Below are 20138 nucleotides of genomic sequence, written 5' to 3'. Positions count from 1 at the left end.
CTCATGAAGTGCTGACATTTGCTGTAAGTTTTTATGGCTGATTCATTAAGTAATTTAATAAAGTTAAATCAGGACCCAGGCATTAGTGTGTGCTGTGCTTATTTACCCTGTGAATTATATTTATACATATATATATATAACTCATATTAAGTGATGCTATACCCAAGAAAAACCACCCAACTCCACCTCTCCATAGACTCTATCACCCTTTATCTAACAGTATGTACTCCCTCTGTCATTTAGTAACCATGCCCCATGTCCATGTCCCTCTCTCCCCAGTCTCTCTGTATTATTCATAGAAAAGCACTCTGTGCAGTGGTGCAGAACAGTGGAGGTGATGTAATAGTGGCTGCGAGCGTGGCTCCGGACTGTCATTTGGGATGGACTCATGCGACAGGAGAAAATGCTCAGTTTGTTCAGCTTTGTTGGTGCTGCCAGCAGCTACAGCTGATGGCCAGGGACTGGACATAAAGCACATCTATGAGAAAAAGTGTCATTTTAGCAGCTGAAATTCCTATAATGAAAATTCCAGTGACCTCGAAATCCACTCATGGATAAACTTAAAGTTGTTGAAAGTGAGGGAAATTGTATGGAGTTGCAGTTAAAAGTCTACGTCGTTGTGTGATCCAGCGTTGAGCAGTAACGTGCTGTGTGAAAAAATATTTTCACTCAGTAATGAAACTCATAAAATAACTGAACTGAACTGCTGTTTCACAGCAGCTCATATTTGAAGTGATGCTGCCTCCATCTAGTGGAGGCAGTGTTTCTCTTTTTTCTTTTCTTTTCTTTTTTTAAAGCTTAGTGGAATCTGTGATTATTGTAGGAATGACATAGTAAAATCAACAAGCACACCACCGCAGATATTTTTACCTATTTTCACAAGTTATTTTCTTATTTTTTTAATACAAGTTTATTTTTTATAACAGCTTTCGTAACCATTGAGCATTTCCTAGAATTGTTTTATATTTAAAAAGAGCTTTTCTTATTTACATATAAAATTATTAGTATGAAAAAATGAATATGTTCAAAGGACAGAAATGGAATCTTTAGATTAAGTTTATTTGTCCCCCATGGGGAAATTTGTCTTCACAGACTGCACAATGAAGGACATACGTCACAAGACAGACAATCATTAATAGATGTAAGCTACAATGCAAAGACACAAACATGCTACAAATTCAGGAAACTTTATCAACTGGACAACATATGCGCTGCAGAAACTCACCACATCGACGCAAACGCCTAAACATCTTTGTATAATGCACTTGTTATGCTAGTGCTCAGTTTGACCTTCCAGTGTAAATTAAAGCAGGGTCTCAAATCACTGGCTCAGGAGCCAGATAAGAGCCTCAAGACAATTTCATAATGAGGTGATGCAGCCTCCTGCCTGCAAATTAATTAAAAAACACATTTTCTACATTTTGATTTGTCCTCAGTATGTTTAAGGAAATAATTAATTTCCAGCCTTCATTTTTACAGTTACACTGAACAAACTGTACTGAACCGCTCGGCTTTTCAATTTAAACACTTGAGCTATAGCACACACAGCCCTGACAGTTTCCAGATAAAAGCAAGACAATTGATTCATCTTGGTGGAGATGAATGTAGCTGCTTCCTGTCTCATCTGAAAAGCTGTTGTTTCTATACAGCTTAAAGCTGCACTGCTCTATGCTCCACAGGGGGAGAAGACTCCGCTCTGAAGTGATATTGTTGAGATCTATTTAAAGTTAAGCCTATAACTTTCAACTTTTTAAATAACACACTCAGACTTTTTGCGAATGAGAAGTTGAAATCATAAGCAGCAATTTCATGCACTGAACACATAAACTGAAGGCAGACATTACTGTGTAACTGACACCAGAGTGAGTTTGCTATTTTCAATGACTCTTCTCTGTGGTTGTGTTTCTGTTATCATCACTCCATAACTGTCCCATGTGGTGACAGCCATTGTCTTGCTAAACTGTGAAAGGAAGGGAACAGTGAACTTTTTCATTGATGGAGATGTGATTGACTCATGTCCATGATTATGGGTGTTTATTGTTAATTTTAGGCAGAACTATGAGCATTTACATTACCAAATGTCATGTTGGTAGTAAAATATAACATCTTGAATTGTTCCATTTAATTTAACCATGCAGCGATAAAAATAAAGAACCTCATTCATAATGCTTAATTGTGTGTGTTAATGTGTAAAAAGATAATTTTAAGTAGTAATAGTAGTAGTAGCAGTTCCTGCAGAGTTTATGGTTCCTCAATGAAAGGGCACACTCCTGTGGTAGTATATTACACTATGACTTATAAATTAAACAAAGGCCTTCATTCATGACAGCTGGCGTCAGTGTTTAGAGTGGCCAGCATGGAAATACCTGTTTGGCTGCCTGTTTTGAATAAACAGCTACCGTGACTTCCCATGCATGCTGATGTTGCAGGACTTTCATTACCCTTTGTTAACTATTTGCCAGATTTTGATCATGGGGCATAAAACTTGCAACGCTGGGGTTTTTCACCGTGTGAAAGATAAACACATTGGAGGAGATAACTGTGGTATGCTGTCATGGACTGGCGCACTTGGTTCAACAACATACAGTACACACAGAGGAGTGGTTTATCAAGAGATATAAGATAACAATATTTTTTCAAAGAAAACTTTAATGATTGTATTTTAAAACTTGTACAAAAATACAAAATCTTTTGTACAAAAATACAAAATCTTTCATACAAAAATAAAAAATAATGTAGCTATACCGCTCTAACAACTGAGCTGATGCCTATTGCATACTGTAACAACACATTGCTTCTATTAACAGCTGTTTTTAAAAGCAGGAGTATGCTGAGTTTTAAAACCATGAAATGTTTGGTGTTGCTCATCGCCGCAGTCTCGCCTTCGAAAAGCTGAAGCAGAAAAACTTCATCTTCAAAGTTTATGCTCGCTTTTTTGTGCTCCTGTTGTGAATCATTTGAGCTCTATTCCTGAAATGATAATAAAAACAAGTCATTATTATTAGCATTACTGCTTTTGTGCAAATACATTTCACAACTGTAGAATTTTTTGACCGTTATATTATATGTAATATTTCAACACTTTCTTTGAGAAATCTTACCTCAGGATGTTGACATATTCTATCACCCATTTCAAAGCAGGATTGGTGCAAACTTGTTTGATGTTTGTGTGAAAACTATAGAATGTAAAAAAAAATTGTTTGGTTATCAGTACCACTAAAGTAATGGAACAAGAGCAAGTGATGAACATCATTTTATTGACACTTACATTATTGCATTGAAGGGGCACAGCTCTGTGGCAATTTGGATCGAGTACCCCCGGATTTGATCAAGTTGTATTTTTCTTGTTGAGTACCCAGGACAGCATCCACGAGGAACTGTGAAACGAGAGAAAAGACAATCTGATCAAACAGTGGAAAAGAAAAAGTATCTACAACTTTGTGTTTAATAATCTGGAAAGTGAACGGAGAAAAAAGGAGACGCTCGACTCGTAGCCTCGATGTAGAAAAATATAGTTTTATTAAAATACAAAACAGGACCGACTTTTCGACCTAACCTGGTCTTCCTCAGGGTATGGTGACACAAAACACTAATGAGGAATAAATAGATGCAGGTGTGTGGGACACGAGGTAAAATAAAAATAAAAAATAAAAAAAACTAACAAACTGAATAACAATTAAAAAACAGAGAGAGATGGAGACGGAGACAAGAGAGGTAACCTGATGCTTACCTGCAGATGTGTTTGTCACCAGCAGACAAACAGTGAGGAGTGTGATCACCATCACTGTCGCTTTGATTGACACCATCTCTTCGTTCGTATGTTGGCAGCAGTGACTCTGAGTTGAGCTGATGTCTTGTCTGTCTGCAGGTGGAGTAAAGAGAGTGGCAAAGAGATGGTATCAGCAGCCTTTTATACAATCCTCAGTGAAACAGGAAACTTACAGATGGAAAGATAAGGTCAGCCCCCATCAAAAGTATCACACCACCACAGAAATTCCCCTCATTTTCCCCTAATGACTGAAAATGGGAACAAGGGGCGAAACAGACCAATCACGTACAAGATATATCAAATAAAGTGAAAAACTCCAAGGGCAAAGAAATGATGTCACACAACAAATTTAGGGAGTCAAATCCAAGATCATGTTGCAAAGTAGGGATTAACAACAACAATGTTTCTGTGTTAGAGTTTAAATATAAAGAATAGAACCAGATGAGAAAAGAGAGAGCAGGAACTTACAATGACTTGGTATCCTCACCAAATACGAAAAAATTAAATATAGGTGTTATATATAGGTGCTGGTTCACTCAAATGAGGTCTTCTCGTAACACACCTTCAGTAATAACAAAAGGTCCTGTAGAACCAGTGCAGCATGGGAAGTTACAAAGGTGTGTCGATGACTCTCACCATGCACAAAATACTGTTAAAGACAGAAGATGATTAACAGAACCAAACTGTTTGACATTTTGAAGACTTCAGAGAGGGTGGAAGTGAAGGTTCACTGGAGACCTAATTATGCTCCTGGCTTGATGTGGGCTACGACAAGTGGGTTGCTTTAAGGGTGCACATGGTTCTTTTCTAGGTCAGAGGAACTCTTACAAGTTGCTCAAGCCCCGTGCATCTGGGGGGAAAAGTGCATTGTTACCACTAAAATAGGTCATGATAGAAAATTGTTGATCATGAACTTTCCACCAAAACCACACAACGATTGAGTTACGCGTTACCTATTTCCTGTGACATGCTTTCTTGATATCAATATTGTAATGAGAACATTATAACTTAATCGCTGTCTCTTCTCAACAATCACTGCAGAGTAGAGATGATACTAACTTTTCTTCATCTCATCTCATCATCAACTGGTTCTAATGTCAAGGGCAGATCTGACCACAGGGATACTCATTTATTGACAATTCATCCCACAAATACCAGTGCCTTTATAGTCCAACGATCTCACCTTCTCTGACACATTCTGATACGGTGAGGCTAAATTTTCCCTACGTGGTTTAAAGAGTCTTTTTTATGGCACTCATGTTCCCACGCACAACAAATGAACCTCTCCGTTAGTAAAAGGAGTATTTTAAGAAACAAGGTTTCTGTTAGATCAAGACATGGAGTGACATATAAGCAGAGAGGGCCCAGGCCCACTCTCTGTCAGGCTTTTACTCACAGCCCACTCCAAACACGTGAGAAGAACTTTAATCTGAGATTATCAAAACGTGTCAAAATTTGGTAGAAGATGCTGAAAAAACTCAAATGAGCCCGCTATGAGCCCTTTGCTCGTGCAGGATTGTGAAGTTTCAGGACCTGTGAAGTATTGCTGAAAAGATAAATTCTTCTGACTGATACAGAGTCAGAGCTGGTAGCTACTGAAGATCTTTACGATTCTGTTGTCTTCAAACAGTCCAGCAAGAGTCCAGCCATTACTATTACAGTGTGAGAGGATAATTAGTTTCCTCTGAAAAGATCCAATCAGTTTTTATCCCAAACCACAGCTGATTTGCTGATTACCTCAACCAGTCTGATCAACAATGAATTGATTTGAGTTTAGTGGTCAAACGTCAAAGTCAAAGTTGGCACAACCTCACAAAATGCTGAAATCACCGAAACACCTTCACAGATTTTTTGAAAATTGGCTTTGAGGCGCTCAGTGGTCGAGTGGTACCTAGTTTTTATAATTGCTGGCGTTTTGTGATGTGGACAGCAAAGTAAGAATTTCATTGTCAGGGAAACTCACCTTTCCACTGTACAAATGACAATAAACACTTTTGACTTTTTTGACTTGACTTGACTGTGCTGATCTGTACCGTGTGTCATTCCCCGAGTCTCTCTCCACTATCTATCTATCTATCTATCTATCTATCTATCTATCTATCTATCTATCTATCTATCTATCTATCTATCTATCTATCTATCTATCTATACACACACATATAAATTTGAGGCTTAAAGGGATATTTCAACATTTTGGCAAATTCGCTCATTGCCATCAACATGCTATGAAATAAGCATAGTGAATGTGCAGGTCACAATTTGTCTACAAGAGTGTTTTGGAGTTGTTGGATTGTTTATTTGACGAGTTTTGAGGGAAAGCCCGGAAATACCATGAGCATGAGTAGCATTTGCTGAGCATCTCATATCTCTGCCTGGCCAGTCTAGAAACAGCTCGCACCAACAATTAAAGATAACGAATTTACCCCTAAAACTATAGAGATTATGACAAATTTGCCAAAATGTTGAAATACCCCTTTAAGGTCAAAGGTCAAGGTCAAGATCTCACCCACAATTTACTGTAAGACTTCGCACAACAACTACAACACCATTTGAACACACAGCAAAAACTCCAGCATTGAGAATGGTTGTTTTTTGTTGATACATGTGTTGCTGTGTATGTTTAATACTAAAACATGATATATTTTGAATGGTCTCAACTTAAATATTTGACTTACAGTAAATGAATAATGAATAACAATAAATACAACTGCACTTGCTCCTGGACATCTAATTTTATTACTCCTGCTAATGAATTTGCATGTTTCCTACTGTGACATCTCAAAATGTCTGCTATGAAAAGTGAACTTTTCCAGAGACTGAAATATGACACCATGCATTTTGTTGAAAAGTTTAAATGGAAAAGATAAATGATTTGATATCTTTAAATAGTTGATTTTACCCTGCGGATGAGAGTGCGTCACCGTAGCTGCATATTTGCATTTCACTCTTCAATACAGTGGCTAATAATAAGTCTGGATGTTAACTGGATGGTGGGACAAAGTAAACAAAGCCTACATGTGGTTATTGAGAGATAAAATGGCACGTCAACATTGCTTCATGGTGTTGTCTGTTTGCAGCAATAAGGTCAGCAGGATGCTGTGAGGTTTGGGTTGGATGCTTATCGTACAGGGTCTTGTTTGCAACTTGTTTCTTGGAAACAGGTTCTCAATAAGATAATAATCATCTGCTGATCTCTGATGTGGTCAGTTTTACAGAAGGGTTAGGGTTAGTTTTTCTCATTCTGCAGTCACTCCTCATTTCAGTCAAAGCAGCTATAGTACGCTATATAACGAGGTATGATAATAGTTACGTGAAAACAGCACAAATGTGAAAGTAGCGCAAATGTGTTATTGTAATTTATTTATTTTTCTATCATTTGGGTGACCCATTTCTTTATCGTATTATATTGTATTATGTTATGTTATGTTATGTTATTATCATGAGTTAAACAGAATCTGCAGAGCTCTCAAATAAAGTACAGAAAACAATAACAGTGAAATAAAGTGAAGAGCATCAATATAGTGAGAAGCAAAAAATATTGTAACAAAGAGGTTGTCATGTCATTGTGTCCAATAGTGTTTATATTTAAGGAAAGAACTGCATTTCTTCACATAAACTGTAAACTGTTTTCGTGTCTGTAACAACATCTATTGCATGTCTGTCCGTCCTGGGTGAGGGATCCCTCCTCTGTTGCTCACCCTGAGGTTTCTCCGATTTTTCCCTGTTAAAAGGGTTTTCCATGGAGTTTTTCCTCAGTCGATGTGAGGGTCTAAGGACAGAGGATGTTGTTATGATGCCATGTAAAGCCCTTTGAGACAAACTGTTTGTAAAAACGGGCTATACAAATAAAATTGCCTTGCCTTGCCTTGCCATTTAGCATCACGTGTGTGGATAAAACATCTTTTGATTTCTGTCATTGAGCCACAGAGAAGGGGGTTTTGTGCCAGCCTGCCAGCCTGTGTGTGTCGTATTTCCTGCTTGACCTGGATTACAGTGGTATTTCCAGGTAAATTGTTCTAGCGTTTCCTCCTCCCACAGTATTTAAACCTCAGTGCCTGTGGCAATATTTACCAGTTCATACCATCAGAGCATCTTGACCAGAAAACTGATTGACAGCTGAAGAGGAGCTTAGAAAGAATGGCAAAGCTCGCTGTGTTTGTCTCTGTGCTGCTGCTGGTGGTGGCGCAGCTGGAGCTGAGTGAAAGCAGTAAGTATGACTGCAGTGATTTATTGCACATGATTATTCATTCACTATTGATTTAGTAGAACACATGGGATGTTTTTGTCTAGACTTTGCTAATTAAATATGTTATATGGTCATTTTTTTTTGGCTGAAATGCTTGTGGTTGTCTTTTGTAAAGATCCTATGAAGGTTTGCTGCACGCAGTACCAGGAAAAACCAATTCCAAAGAGATTAATAAAATACTATGTAATCCAGGACACCGGTTTCTGCAACATTGAGGCAGTAATGTAAGGAATAAAAATCAAGACATGTGGAACAACACACTCTACAATAAAGTACTGTGTGTGTGTGTTAACCATTGCCTCTGCCATTGTTGTGATATTGTCTTCCATGGTCTCTGTACAGATTTGTGATGAAAAATAACAAACCTGTATGTGGAAACCCTAAATCAGACTGGGTGCAAACTATCATTGGGATGGCAAACAAGTAAGTTCATTTCTCTATTCAATCTCAAAGTCTCATGTGTCTGTACTGGGACAGCAACATTGCAACTCATCACTTGTATGTGAATCTATCTAATGTTATGTCTTTTGTCTTTTTAGACACCAAACACTGGGCAACATCTACATTGGAGGTCACTGACCCAACACAAAGTTATACCCAAGATGATTTTTATATATTATTTTAAAGTCAGTAAATGGAATATGTGGCAATTAAATACCAATAAACTGAGTATTTCAAAAAATAATAATCATTTGTTGACTCTAAATATTTGACTGCTTGTACCTGATCCTTTCAAAATCCTTAAAATGTAATTTCACCTCTAGTTGGGTAAAAATATTTTTGGTAAAGTGAACAAATTAATTGTGAAGTAGCTATAGGCTACTCAATAGGACCCAAGGAAATCAGTTTTGGCAGGCGGACACCTTCAAGCCTTTCTTTACGGTTACCTGCTTTCTGGTGTAGAAGAGGGAAAGAAAAGGGACATAGGAATAATAGCTAGAGAGGATGGTGCAGAAGGAAAGGGGGAAACATAAGGAAATAAATTGAAAAAATAAGATAAAGATGGAAGGAAAGTTGTGAGGCTAAGCAGACTTTCCTTCAAAAGACAGTGGGCTAAGAGGAAACACATGACTTCCCCATCTTAAATTAATGTACTCTAGATAAACTCACTGATATTGAAAACCTACCCCTAAGACTATAGGGATGATGGCAATGGGCGAATTTGCCAAAATGTTGAAATATTCCTTTAAAGTCAAAGGTCAAGGTCAAGATACCCATAATTTAAGACTTCACACAACAACTACAACAGCACAATTTCACACAAATAGTGAACACACTGCACCATACAACTGTGTGACAGTAACTCCAGCGTTGAGAATGTTTTGTTTTGTTTTCCATATACAGTCATCATACTGTATGTGAGTCTTATTACTGTTGTGTTGATAAATGTGCTGCTGTGTATGTTTAATACTAAAACATGATATATTTTGAATGGTCTCAACTTAAGTATTTGACTAAAATGAATAATGAATAACAATAAATAAAACTGTACTTGCTCCTGGACATCTAATTTTATTATGAATTTGCATGTTTCCTACTGTGACATCTCAAAATGTTTGCTATGAAAAGTTAACTGGAAAATGGAAATGGAAAGATAAATTATTTGATATCTTAAAATAGTTGATTTTACCCTGTGGATGAGAGTGCGTCACCGTAGCTGCATATTTGCATTTCACTCTTCTTCAATAGTAGACTATACAGTGGCTAATTATATAATAAGTCTGGGTGTTAACTGGATGGTGGGACAAAGTAAACAAAGCCTACATGTGGTCATATTGAGAGATAAAGTGGCACGTCAGCATTGCTTCATGGTGTTGTCTGTTTGCAGCAATAAGGTCAGAAGGATGCTGTGAGGTTTGGGTTGGATGCTTATCATACAGGGTCTTGTTGCAACTTGTTTTTTGGAAACAGGTTGTTCTCAATAAGATAATAATCTTCAGCTGATCTTTTATGTGGTCAGTTTTGGACAGTTTGTATTATGGCACAGAGGTCCAATCATATGTAACAGTTTTTCTGCCTCATTCTGCAGTCACTCCTCATTTCAGTCTTTCAAAAAACAGCTTCTCTTGAAGGAGTACGCTATATAACGAGGTATGATAATAGTTACGAGAAAACTGCACAAATGTGAAAGTAGCGCAAATGTGTTGTTGTAATTTATTATTTATTTATTTTTCTATCATTTGTTCTCTGTTCAGTAATCACTTTCCTTTTTTCCCAGATATTTTCAATATATTTATTGCTATAAACCATAATCTGTAATGATTTTTTCTGGGCATATGTATACAACTCATTTTTAATTTCAGTGTTGGGTGGGTTCTTACAAGCCTTTGCGGGGTCCTTCTGTGCATTGAGCCACAGAGAAGGGGGTTTTGTGCCAGCCTGCCAGCCTGTGTGTGTCGTATTTCCTGTTTGACCTGGATTACAGTGGTATTTCCAGGTAAATTGTTATTTGCGTTTCCGCCTCTCACAGTATTTAAACTTCAGTGCCTGTGGCAATATTTACCAGTTCATACCATCAGAGCATCTTTTTTTTTTTTTTTTTGTATATTTTTTGGCTTTTCATGCCTTTATTCGATAGGACAGTTGAGAGTGTGACAGGAAATGGGAGGCAGAGATGGGGGGAATGACATGCAGGATAGGGCCGTCCGACGCGGGACTCAAACCGGGGCCGCCTGCAGCAAGGACTATAGCCTCAACACATGGGGCGGGTGCTCTACCAACTGAGCTAAACACCGCCCCCCATCAGAGCATCTTGACCAGAAAACTGATTGACAGCTGAACAGAAGCTTAGAAAGAATGGCAAAGCTCGCTGTGTTTGTCTCTGTGCTGCTGCTGGTGGTGGCGCAGCTGCAGCTGAGTGAAAGCAGAAAGTATGACTGCAGTGATTTATTGCACATGATTATTCATTCACCATTGATTTAGTAGAACACATGGGATGTTTTTGTCTAAATATGTTATATGATCATTTTTTTGGCTGAAATACTTGTGGTTGTCTTTTGTAGCCTAAATGGTAAATGGTAAACAGACTTGCACTTTTATAGCGCTTTTCTAGTCACTCAGACCACTCAAAGCGCTTTTTTGTTGTTGTCGCCGCATTCACCCTTTCACACACACATTCAAGAGCACTGTTCACACTGTTGGGACCTAATCATTCACACACATTCACACAGGGCAAGTGTGGGTTCAGTGTCTTGCCCAAGGACACTTCGACATGCAGGCTGGGGGAGCCGGGAATCGAACCACCGACCTTCCGGTTAGTGAACGACCCGCTCTACGTTCTATGGTAGGATGGAGCCATGGATGTGTGACAGTGGTGGTCCTGTCACTATGCCTCCAATTGATCATGTGCCCTGGCTACTTGGCCAAGGGGATGTCCCTTTGGGTGACTGGCAAGCGCGCATGACTCTTACCCGGGAGGTGTGGGTTCAATCCCCGCCCGGGCCCTCTTCACCTTGCCACATTGTGGCGTTGTTGGCAGGATCCATGTAGCACTAGTGGTGGGTCCATGGATTCCTAATGTGTGGCAGCCTGCGCGGAAGCATGAGGACGTGCTTGTGAAAAGAGGGGGAGAGATGTGACAGTGGTGGTCCTGTCACTATGCCTCCAATTGATCATGTGCCCTGGCTACTTGGCCAAGGGGATGTCCCTTTGGGTGACTGGCAAGCGCGCGTGACTCTTACCCGGGAGGTGTGGGTTCAATCCCCGCCCGGGCCCTCTTCACCTTGCCACAGATGGATGAAGGTTTGCTGCACGCAGTACCAGGAAAGACCAATTCCAAAGAGATTAATAAAATACTATGTAATCCAGGACACCCGTTTCTGCAACACTGAGGCAGTAATGTAAGGAATAAAAATCAAGACATGTGGAACAACACACTCTACGATAAAGTACTGTGTGCGTGTTAACCATTGCCTCTGCCATTGTTGTGATATTGTCTTCCATGGTCTCTGTACAGATTAGTGATGAAAAATAACAAACCTGTATGTGGAAACCCTAAATCAGTCTGGGTGCAAACTATCATTGGGATGGCAAACAAGTAAGTTCATTTCACTATTCAATCTCAAAGTCTCATGTGTCTGTGGGACAGCAACATTGCAACTCATCACTTGTATGTGAATCTATCTAATGTTATGTCTTTTGTCTTTTTAGACACCAAACACTGGGCAACATCTACATTGGAGGTCACTGACACAACACAAAGTTACCCAAGATGATTTTTATATATTATTTTAAAGTCAGTAAATGGAATATGTGGCAATTAAATACCAATAAACTGAGTATTTCAAAAAATAATAATAATTTGTTGACTCTAAATATTTGACTGCTTGTCAGATCAGTTTTGGCAGGCGGACACCAGCCTTTCTGTACCTTTCTGTACCCTTGCTTTCTGGTGTAGAAGAGGGAAAGAATAGAAAAACGGGAATAATAGCCAGAAGAAGGTGCAAGGGGAAAGGAGGAAACATAAGGAAATACATTGAAAGAATAAAATAAAGATGGGAGAGTTGTGAGGCTAAGCAGACTTGCCAGTACTTCAAAAGACAGTGGGCTAAGAGGAAACACATGACTTCCCCATCTTAAACTAATGTACGCTAATAGATAAACTCACTGATATTGAAAAACAAGGAAGTCATTAAATATTATTGCTATTACTGTAAATACTGGAGCCAGCCCTCAGCAGCACACACCACAGCCTCCAGTAGGTGGCAGGAGTGTTCAGCTCAGCAGCGCAGGAAGGATTCACTTTATGAATGAAGCGCTGGATGTGCGGCCGGAAGTGTTTTCATACTCCACGGGATGATACGTTTGATTTGGTTTGGATACAACTGTTGTTGATAACGACGTGTTTGGCGTCGTGGGTTATGAGAAGTCACCGTGGTCTAAGCTCAGAAACTATGAGGAGATGAAGCGACATGGAGATGCCACAGCCTTGCAGCAGCAGCGCTAGCCAGCAGATGCTAACGACAACGGCTAGCTGCAACTGTTAGGCTACTAGATAAACATGACAGTAAAGGAGGAAAAGATGATTAACAGCAGAGAAAGGTAATAAAAACAGAGAGCCACACGATAATCTGACCTGTGACCAACATTATATGTCAGTATGAGGGGCGGTTAATTCGACTTTTCTCTGTATTTCACTGTTATTACGGTTGTGTTAAATACAATACCGTTAAATGTTAACAAGGCGAAGAATAACAAAATATGTTTCCCCCTAAAGGCATCTTTTACTCGCATGCCATCAACATAAGTATACCCTGCCTATATGATACCATATATTACATGTATAATAATAATTATTATTATTATAAAAAATATTGGTTAAATCTCTACTTTACGTTTTAGAATAGAATAGAATAGAAAATACTTTATTAATCCCTAGGAAGGAAATTCAGATCGTCCAGCAGCTTAAATAACCTAAAATAATATGATATAAATGATATAGAAAGTAAAAAATTGCATTGTGCATCTTAATGGCAGCAGGAATGAACCTATCATCTTGTCACAGAACCACAAAATATCATAAATAATATATCTCATGTAAGTTATGTTTTGCTTGTTTGTTATTTTTTTGTTTTTTAGGTGTGATACATAAAATGTACATGGGGTCACTGACCCAGCAGCAGGTTGGATCCAGGTTGAGCAGCAGCAGCAGCAGCAGCAGCAGCAGCAGCCATGAAGGGAGAGGGCAGGGCAGAGGGTGGAGGCCAGGCTCTGTTTGAGGATCTGGACTTTCCGTCTGAAGACACGTCATTGTTCTCTGACCGCTCCACACCCATCGCCAGGCTGCAGGGAAACATCACATGGAGGCGGCCACAGGTTAGATCTAGTGTCAAGGGGGAAATGGGAAATCCCACAGAGGATCCCTCATGTGTTTGTCTTTGTTATGGGTTGAATGTTTACATAGTGTACGCTCTATTGTTATTGTGACTGGGGAACTTACATCACCTGCCACAGTTTTATTCGTTCAACCACGGAAGGATTTATTTATTTTCTATCTTATTACTATGAATAAGTGGTTCAGAGCTATTTTTATGTCTATCATGATACAGTACAATCCAAAAAATGACAACATAAAAAACAACTTTGCACACACCCTGTCTTTGATGTTAATAACTTCCTGCAACAAATTCCTTAAAATCAGCATTTTTGCTAGCCTAGAAATCTAGCTGCACCCTAGCGGCGGCAAATATATTTGCTCCGTAGGTGGGTCTAGAAACGAGCCATAGGAACTTGGATTGAGCCGAGGTCTACCGGTCGTTGCCAGACTATACATTTTAATGATATAGTCTGGCTTGTCAGGCTACATTTTTGCCCAATTAGGCACTCAAAACCTACGTTTTCTTTTCTTCTGTATTTCAATTTGACACCACCAGGAGATCTGCCAGTCACCAGTTCTCTTCCCTGACAGCATCACCTTGGGTCATGCGAAACAAGGCTTATTAGGAGACTGCTGGTTCCTCTGCGCCTGCACCTTCCTGCTCAAGAACAAACATCTATTGAACAAGGTAGAGCAACAACTGTGCTATTATTTCCATCTTTAAGATAACCAATAAGGATGCCAGCTGTAGAAAAGGTGTTAATACGTCCTGAGACGCTGCGGTGACTTATTCCATGATTCTCTGCAGGTGTTCCCCCCAGACCAGCCTCAGTGGGGGGACAGCAGGTACAACGGCTTCTTCCAGTTTTGTTTCTGGCAGCAGGGACACTGGATAGAGGTGACCATCGATGACCGCCTGCCCTGCGTTCATTCCTCTCTCTGCTTCTCACGCTGCCACTCCCCCACCGCCTTTTGGGTAGCTCTATTGGAGAAGGCGTACGCCAAGTAAGTGGCCTAAATTTCCCTGTCCTATCTCTCAGTTTGATCTATCATGAACCTGGATCAAGGACAAAAATTCTTGGTATCATTTTGGTATGTTTCAACGACTTTGTTGTGCATTCCATGTTTAGTAAAGTGTGGAAATCTAATCTCTTGCCCCTTCCCTTCCCTCTAGGTTTCATGGCTCATATGAGCGGCTGTGGGCAGGTCAGGTGTCTGAGGCTCTGGTGGATTTGACCGGTGGTCTGGCGGAGCACTGGAGTTTGGGAAACACGGGGTCAGAAGAGCAGCACAGACCAGAGCAGGACAGCGACCAGGTCAGGAGGAGGAGGCTGGACCTGAACCTGCTGCACCCTGTGAAGGATGACTGTGCATTGAGCTGCTCCACTCACAGCAGCCCTGCAGGTAGAGAAGTGTTCCCTTGCAGATAAAAGACGACTTTTGATCCACTGTCACATAACATTGTTTACCTATTTGTTCCAGGTGCAAGCGAGCTCGGTCAGTACCATGCTCTGACTGTCATGGAGTGGTTGGATGTAAAGACGGTGTCGGGGAACAAAGTACGGCTGCTCAGGATCAGAAACCCCTGGGGAAGGTGCTGCTGGGGAGGCACCTGGACAGCGAGGTAGGCAGCTGTCAAGATTTGTCTGTTGTCTATGTGTGTAACCTCAGAATGAGTTGATCAAAATCCATATGTCCACCTTCTTGACTGAAATGCTTACCATACCGGTAATCACATTAATGGGGGTGATGGGGCTGCAGATCTGAATCACTGCCATTAATATGACCTATGTGTGTCTGTATCTGTGTGGAGGTTCAGACACTGGGATCTAGCCGTGGCCTGCATTCAGTCTTTCTACCTCTCTCTCTACAGTGGTGCAGGTTGGAGCACTGTGGAACCGGCTTGTGTTTCGGATCTACAATCCAGGGTGGCGGAGGGCGAGTTCTGGTTTGATGAGGCTGAATTCATGTCCCAGTTTGATGATGTCACAGTGGGATACCCCGTTAGTGAGGATGGACACATAAAGAGCATCTATACTGGTAATTTCCTTATTTTGTTAAAGAGGATTTTCTACTTTTAGCCTCTAATTATGACCTTAGTGGCAGTATTTTTCTCACCCTGACACCTCTCCTCTCTGGCAGGAGGTCTGCTGGAACACAGCCATCAGCTGGCTGGTCGGTGGATAAAAGGGCACTCAGCTGGTGGTAGCCGGAACAGCAGCAGCTATGGTACCAACCCCAAATTTTGGCTGAAAATGAGTGAGAGAGGAGAGGTCCTGGTGTCCCTGCTGCAGCATAGGAAGTGGAGAAACACAGAGAAATACGCACAAACGCCACTTGAGGACAGCAAGAACACAAAGCACCAGCACTACCAGGCTACAGCTCTACACATGTGGAAGGTTTGTGGCATCTTCCGCTTCGAGATGAATGATGCTGTTGTGTTTGGTTGTGGATTTGTTGTCAGTTGAGAGTTTATTCTATCACTGTTACCAGGTGGAGAAGAAGCGTTTTAATCTGAATCGGATGTTGAACAAACCTCCATGTGCTTCTACTCACTGCCATGCTTATGAGAGAGAGGTGGTCCTCCATGTGCAGCTGGAGCCTGGATACTACCTGCTGATCCCCAGCACCTACCAGCCAGAGGCCGAGGTCCGCTTTCTCATCAGGGTCTTTTCCTCCTCCCCCGTATCCCTCAGGTAAGGACCAGTTAATGGAAAAAGAAAAGTCAATTCCAACTTTCTTTGAAATTTTGGACTTTCGAAATGTTCATCTAGTTACCGGTAATACTTTTTCCTACAGAGCCCACAGGGTCATTGAGTAAAAATATTATAATCATGCTTCCAGCTATATGTATATATCTATCAATCTATCTACTGTATATATCTATATATGTATATATGTACCACATACAGTATATGAGAAAAACTGTGCCCGGTTGGGATGGGTGCTGGATCAAAGGAGGGAATACTAGAAAAATGAAGAAAATCCGCACACCATAGAAGCCCCCTTTCAACAAGGATTTAATAGCAATGTGACGTTTCGAGCAAAACGCTCTTTTTCAAACTGCTGTGTTACAATACAGACAGAAAACTGCTCAGTATATGTCAGAACCAGTGGCGGCTGGTGACTGAAAAAATTGGGGAGGACAGGAGGAAAACCAGTCCACGGCGTCATGTTATTTTCTACTAGTTGACTACTTATCCCTACTTTCTGATATTCAATGAAAATTAAACAGTAAAACAATGTCTTACAAGATTTCTTAAAAACAACTTTATTTTATTCAATCTTACTGTTTTCAGATTAACACAGGCCTAATGGAAAAGACAGAGCATTTATCATGGATGTGGGATGTAAAAAAGTTGTAGTTTTTAATAACAAAACAAAGTGTTCCACTTAAATTACATACATATTTGGCTTTTACCTGAGCTGACATACAGCTGAGAGAAAAAAAAAAAAAGAGTCTGGTCATGTCTTTGTTTACCCTCCAGCTGCATGGGTCACGTAACTGAAAACTATGAACAATCTCTCTGACTGCTTTTCTCTGATATCTCCAAACAGTGTATCCAGAAATCTGCTGATATTTCCTTTAAAATCGATACCAATATCACTGAAAACTCCGTATTTCTTGTGAGCAGCATGGGAGTGAAAGTTTGGCGCACATAGCAACAGTAACCAAGGGGGGTTGGAGAACTGTCATTGGACCAACCTGATGTCAATCTTGTGTTCTGGTTGCTGATTGGTAAAGGAAGACGTCCTCCCTTAGCGCGTCATTTTACGTGTCTTAGCCAATCACAGATCAGCATGAGTGAATGGAAGGAGATCCCGCCCCGAGGTGTCTAGAGGAGGACAGAAGCCCTCCGTCCTCCCCTAAGCCCCCACCTTCCTGTTATCTGTTTTAAGTGGATTTAGTGGATTTTCTTCCATAACAGAGATTAAAAATATATTATAAATGATTTGGTAATGGTTTATTTCAACCAGTTACTCTTTATTAAAAATATGTTGATCTTCCTCTGGCCTCTCAAAAATAGAGGAGGACCAACCTCCTCTGCCTCTATGGACCAGCCTCTACTGGTCAGAACACAATGTTGAACAATATTGAACTTCTTTTTGAAACAAATGACAGTAGTAGATACATAGTGACACCTGCTGGTCAAACTGAAAAACAACCTTAATAGAATTAACTAATAAAATAATAACACTTTCAACCTCTTTAACTGTAGGAAAGAGACATAAAACCATTAACCAACACATTTTAGAGAAAATGTTCCTACTGTCATGTTTTATTATGCAAAGTGCTGTGTTTGTATTATTTACAATGTTTCCAATTTAATTATACGTGACCTAATAATGTCTGTGTCCTCATCAGTGCCCTGAAAAGCCCAGCACCTTCACTGCCATTAACAACAGATGGTGAGTGGGAGACCAGTTACTTCCGGGACTCGTGGGTGGAGGGAAGGACGGCTGGAGGAAGTAGGAACTTCCTGTCTCACTGGGAGAACCCCTGCTTCCCTTTCACAGTGTGTGACCACCCAGCGGTGACGTCAGGAGTGAATGTCAGGATTGCCCTGCAGCAACACCGCCCTGACACTAATCTGCACCCTATTGGCTTCCACATTTACAAGGTCAGTTAAACATCTAGAGAAGAATGATGAGACGTATCAACACGACTCCATAATGTTTACTGTTTTTGTTAGTTGTTCAGGTGTCTGAGTTTGTCTGAAGGTCAATATTGGAAAGGCTGTTACTGTTACCTTTAATTGCTGCTATGCTTCATATAAGAAGACATGAATGGAGTAATTGCTTTAGCTAGGGAAGATTTCTTGATAAGAAGATATTTTCAGTTATTTGTTATTTTATTTTATCTGGTTCAAAGCAGCATCGGTGCACAATAAAATAAACACAACCAAAGAGCCAATACAGAATCAACACAATACAAATGCCATATTGTATGTATATATATTAATTTTGTTGTGTTGAGTTCAAGTAAATGTCACAATGTTACAAGTACCAACAACTTATGAAATACTTAAAACATTTAATTGTAAGGAACTGTACTTACTATCCCGGTATCTGAGTTTGACAATGTACTGTATCCAGATCCCAGAAGGAGCATCAGTGCAGACGACCCCAAGGGACCAGGATCCTGTGGCCAGTTGTGTCCCCCACTCTTACATGCAGGATGTCAGTCTGGCCTGCAGTCTTCCACCTGGAGCTTACACAATATTACCATCCACTTATGAACCTGACTGCCCAGCAAACTTCACCATCAGCCTTGCTCGCAGAATACAGAGGTCAGGCCTATTCCTGTTTTAAAGTTCTGGTCACAGTGTTGTTATACAGGTTATGGCAGAGGTAATAACTGTGTATGTGCCTCTTTCAGGAAGGTGGTGAAAAGTCAGGAGCGGCTGGGGAGAGCCATTCAGGAGGTCTGTATGATTTAGTGCTCATAATGACAAAATAAAGTGGTAGCGATCTTATCAGTTGATTAATTGCTGAAATCACTTTTGAGCAAAAAGATCAAACACTGGTTGTAACTCCTCAAATATCAAGATTAGGATCTTTTCTATGCTTTTATCACTATAAATTGAATATCTTTGGATTTTGGCTGACAACACACTCAGTGTAGGTTGACATTAAATCCATTAAAGCTCAACAAATGCAAACCCTGCACCAAAGGCAAATAGGTGCAGCAAACTGGATGTGCACATAGCCTGTATTCATATTTTAATGTCTGTGACTGTCGTCAGAAGATGGCAGCACTGAATAATCCCTCTGTTTTACTTTGTCTTTCTCTGGTTGGCAGGTCTCTCACATCTCTGTGATGCAAAGCTAGTTCTGTGGGACTGTTGCTGCTCCACTGACGTGGGCTCACCTCCCTGTGCCTCTTGGCCCACGATGAAAGAACCAGCTCTCCCATACACTCTCACCGTACAGGCTGTGTGTGTGTCTGTGTGTGTGTGTGTGTGTCTGTGTGTCTGTGTGTGTGTGTGTGTGTGTGTGTGTGTGTGTACCATGAGTGGCTGAGAAGGCAGGCAGATAGAGAGATTTAGTGGGAATGTGTGTGTCGGGAATCCTAGAAAGCCTTTTATCCTGAGCCGCTGAGGCTCAGGGCTGATGGGCAGCCACACACTCATCGGCGATTAGGACATCAGAAGTTGTCGGTGGGCTGGGCTGCTAATGAACTATGACGGGACTGGCTGGTGTAAACAAACAGCAGCCATTGAAGAGGGCCGCCACTGCTCTTCCTCATTCACTCACTGGTGCGCCTGCCGTCCCGGAACAAAGGGCCCTCTCATGAAGGTCCTCGG

The 20138-nt window shown here is 40.6% G+C and overlaps 3 protein-coding genes across 4 annotated transcripts; 2 read left to right on the top strand and 1 right to left on the bottom strand.

Moving 5' to 3' along the window:
- Positions 1 to 2771: 2771 nt before the first annotated feature.
- Positions 2772 to 3894, bottom strand: ccl20a.3 (chemokine (C-C motif) ligand 20a, duplicate 3). The gene is made up of 4 exons (XM_085804331.1): positions 3731 to 3894; positions 3269 to 3377; positions 3102 to 3176; positions 2772 to 2970 (listed from the first exon to the last, which is right to left on the bottom strand). The coding sequence occupies exons 1-4, from the start codon at positions 3804 to 3806 to the stop codon at positions 2922 to 2924; spliced, it is 309 nt and encodes a 102-aa protein (XP_085660457.1). The 5' UTR covers positions 3807 to 3894; the 3' UTR covers positions 2772 to 2921.
- A 3955-nt stretch (positions 3895 to 7849) lies between these two features.
- On the top strand, positions 7850 to 8634 carry LOC146971258 (C-C motif chemokine 16-like). Its single transcript, XM_085806044.1, has 4 exons — positions 7850 to 7976; positions 8131 to 8239; positions 8358 to 8438; positions 8555 to 8634. The coding sequence occupies exons 1-4, from the start codon at positions 7907 to 7909 to the stop codon at positions 8592 to 8594; spliced, it is 300 nt and encodes a 99-aa protein (XP_085662170.1). The 5' UTR covers positions 7850 to 7906; the 3' UTR covers positions 8595 to 8634.
- Positions 8635 to 12754: 4120 nt separating this feature from the next.
- Positions 12755 to 19805, top strand: capn10 (calpain 10). 2 transcript variants are annotated; one of them, XM_085805680.1, is made up of 14 exons: positions 12755 to 13055; positions 13593 to 13829; positions 14387 to 14518; positions 14639 to 14835; positions 15005 to 15234; positions 15313 to 15454; positions 15704 to 15870; positions 15973 to 16229; positions 16324 to 16526; positions 18197 to 18240; positions 18349 to 18452; positions 18928 to 19121; positions 19211 to 19256; positions 19634 to 19805. In XM_085805680.1, the coding sequence occupies exons 2-14, from the start codon at positions 13686 to 13688 to the stop codon at positions 19661 to 19663; spliced, it is 1890 nt and encodes a 629-aa protein (XP_085661806.1). In that variant the 5' UTR covers positions 12755 to 13055; positions 13593 to 13685; the 3' UTR covers positions 19664 to 19805. The 2 variants fall into 2 exon arrangements, with proteins under 2 accessions (XP_085661806.1, XP_085661805.1); XM_085805679.1 differs by having other exon boundaries at positions 18197 to 18452.
- The last annotated feature ends 333 nt before the right edge of the window (positions 19806 to 20138 follow it).

Source organism: Trachurus japonicus, chromosome 17, assembly GCF_045865225.1.
Source record: "Trachurus japonicus isolate A0001 chromosome 17, Traja_1.0".
Taxonomy (NCBI): domain Eukaryota; kingdom Metazoa; phylum Chordata; class Actinopteri; order Carangiformes; family Carangidae; genus Trachurus; species Trachurus japonicus.
The sequence above is the reverse complement of the archived record's forward strand: the minus strand, read 5'-3'. Positions and strand labels throughout refer to the sequence as shown.

Bases quoted from the DNA above. Each gene is read 5' to 3' on its own strand.
- capn10 (XM_085805679.1), top strand. From the start codon at position 13,686: ATGAAGGGAGAGGGCAGGGCAGAGGGTGGAGGCCAGGCTCTGTTTGAG. The intron at 16,230-16,323 runs GTTTGTGGCATC...CACTGTTACCAG, and splicing joins CAGCTCTACACATGTGGAAG to GTGGAGAAGAAGCGTTTTAA. The intron at 18,453-18,927 runs GTCAGTTAAACA...TACTGTATCCAG, and splicing joins TTGGCTTCCACATTTACAAG to ATCCCAGAAGGAGCATCAGT.
- ccl20a.3 (XM_085804331.1), bottom strand. From the start codon at position 3,806: ATGGTGTCAATCAAAGCGACAGTGATGGTGATCACACTCCTCACTGTT. The intron at 3,378-3,730 runs GTAAGCATCAGG...CTCGTTTCACAG, and splicing joins GGTGACAAACACATCTGCAG to TTCCTCGTGGATGCTGTCCT. The intron at 3,177-3,268 runs GTAAGTGTCAAT...TACATTCTATAG, and splicing joins TGCCCCTTCAATGCAATAAT to TTTTCACACAAACATCAAAC.
- LOC146971258 (XM_085806044.1), top strand. From the start codon at position 7,907: ATGGCAAAGCTCGCTGTGTTTGTCTCTGTGCTGCTGCTGGTGGTGGCG. The intron at 8,240-8,357 runs GTAAGGAATAAA...GTCTCTGTACAG, and splicing joins TGCAACATTGAGGCAGTAAT to ATTTGTGATGAAAAATAACA. The intron at 8,439-8,554 runs GTAAGTTCATTT...TTGTCTTTTTAG, and splicing joins ATCATTGGGATGGCAAACAA to ACACCAAACACTGGGCAACA.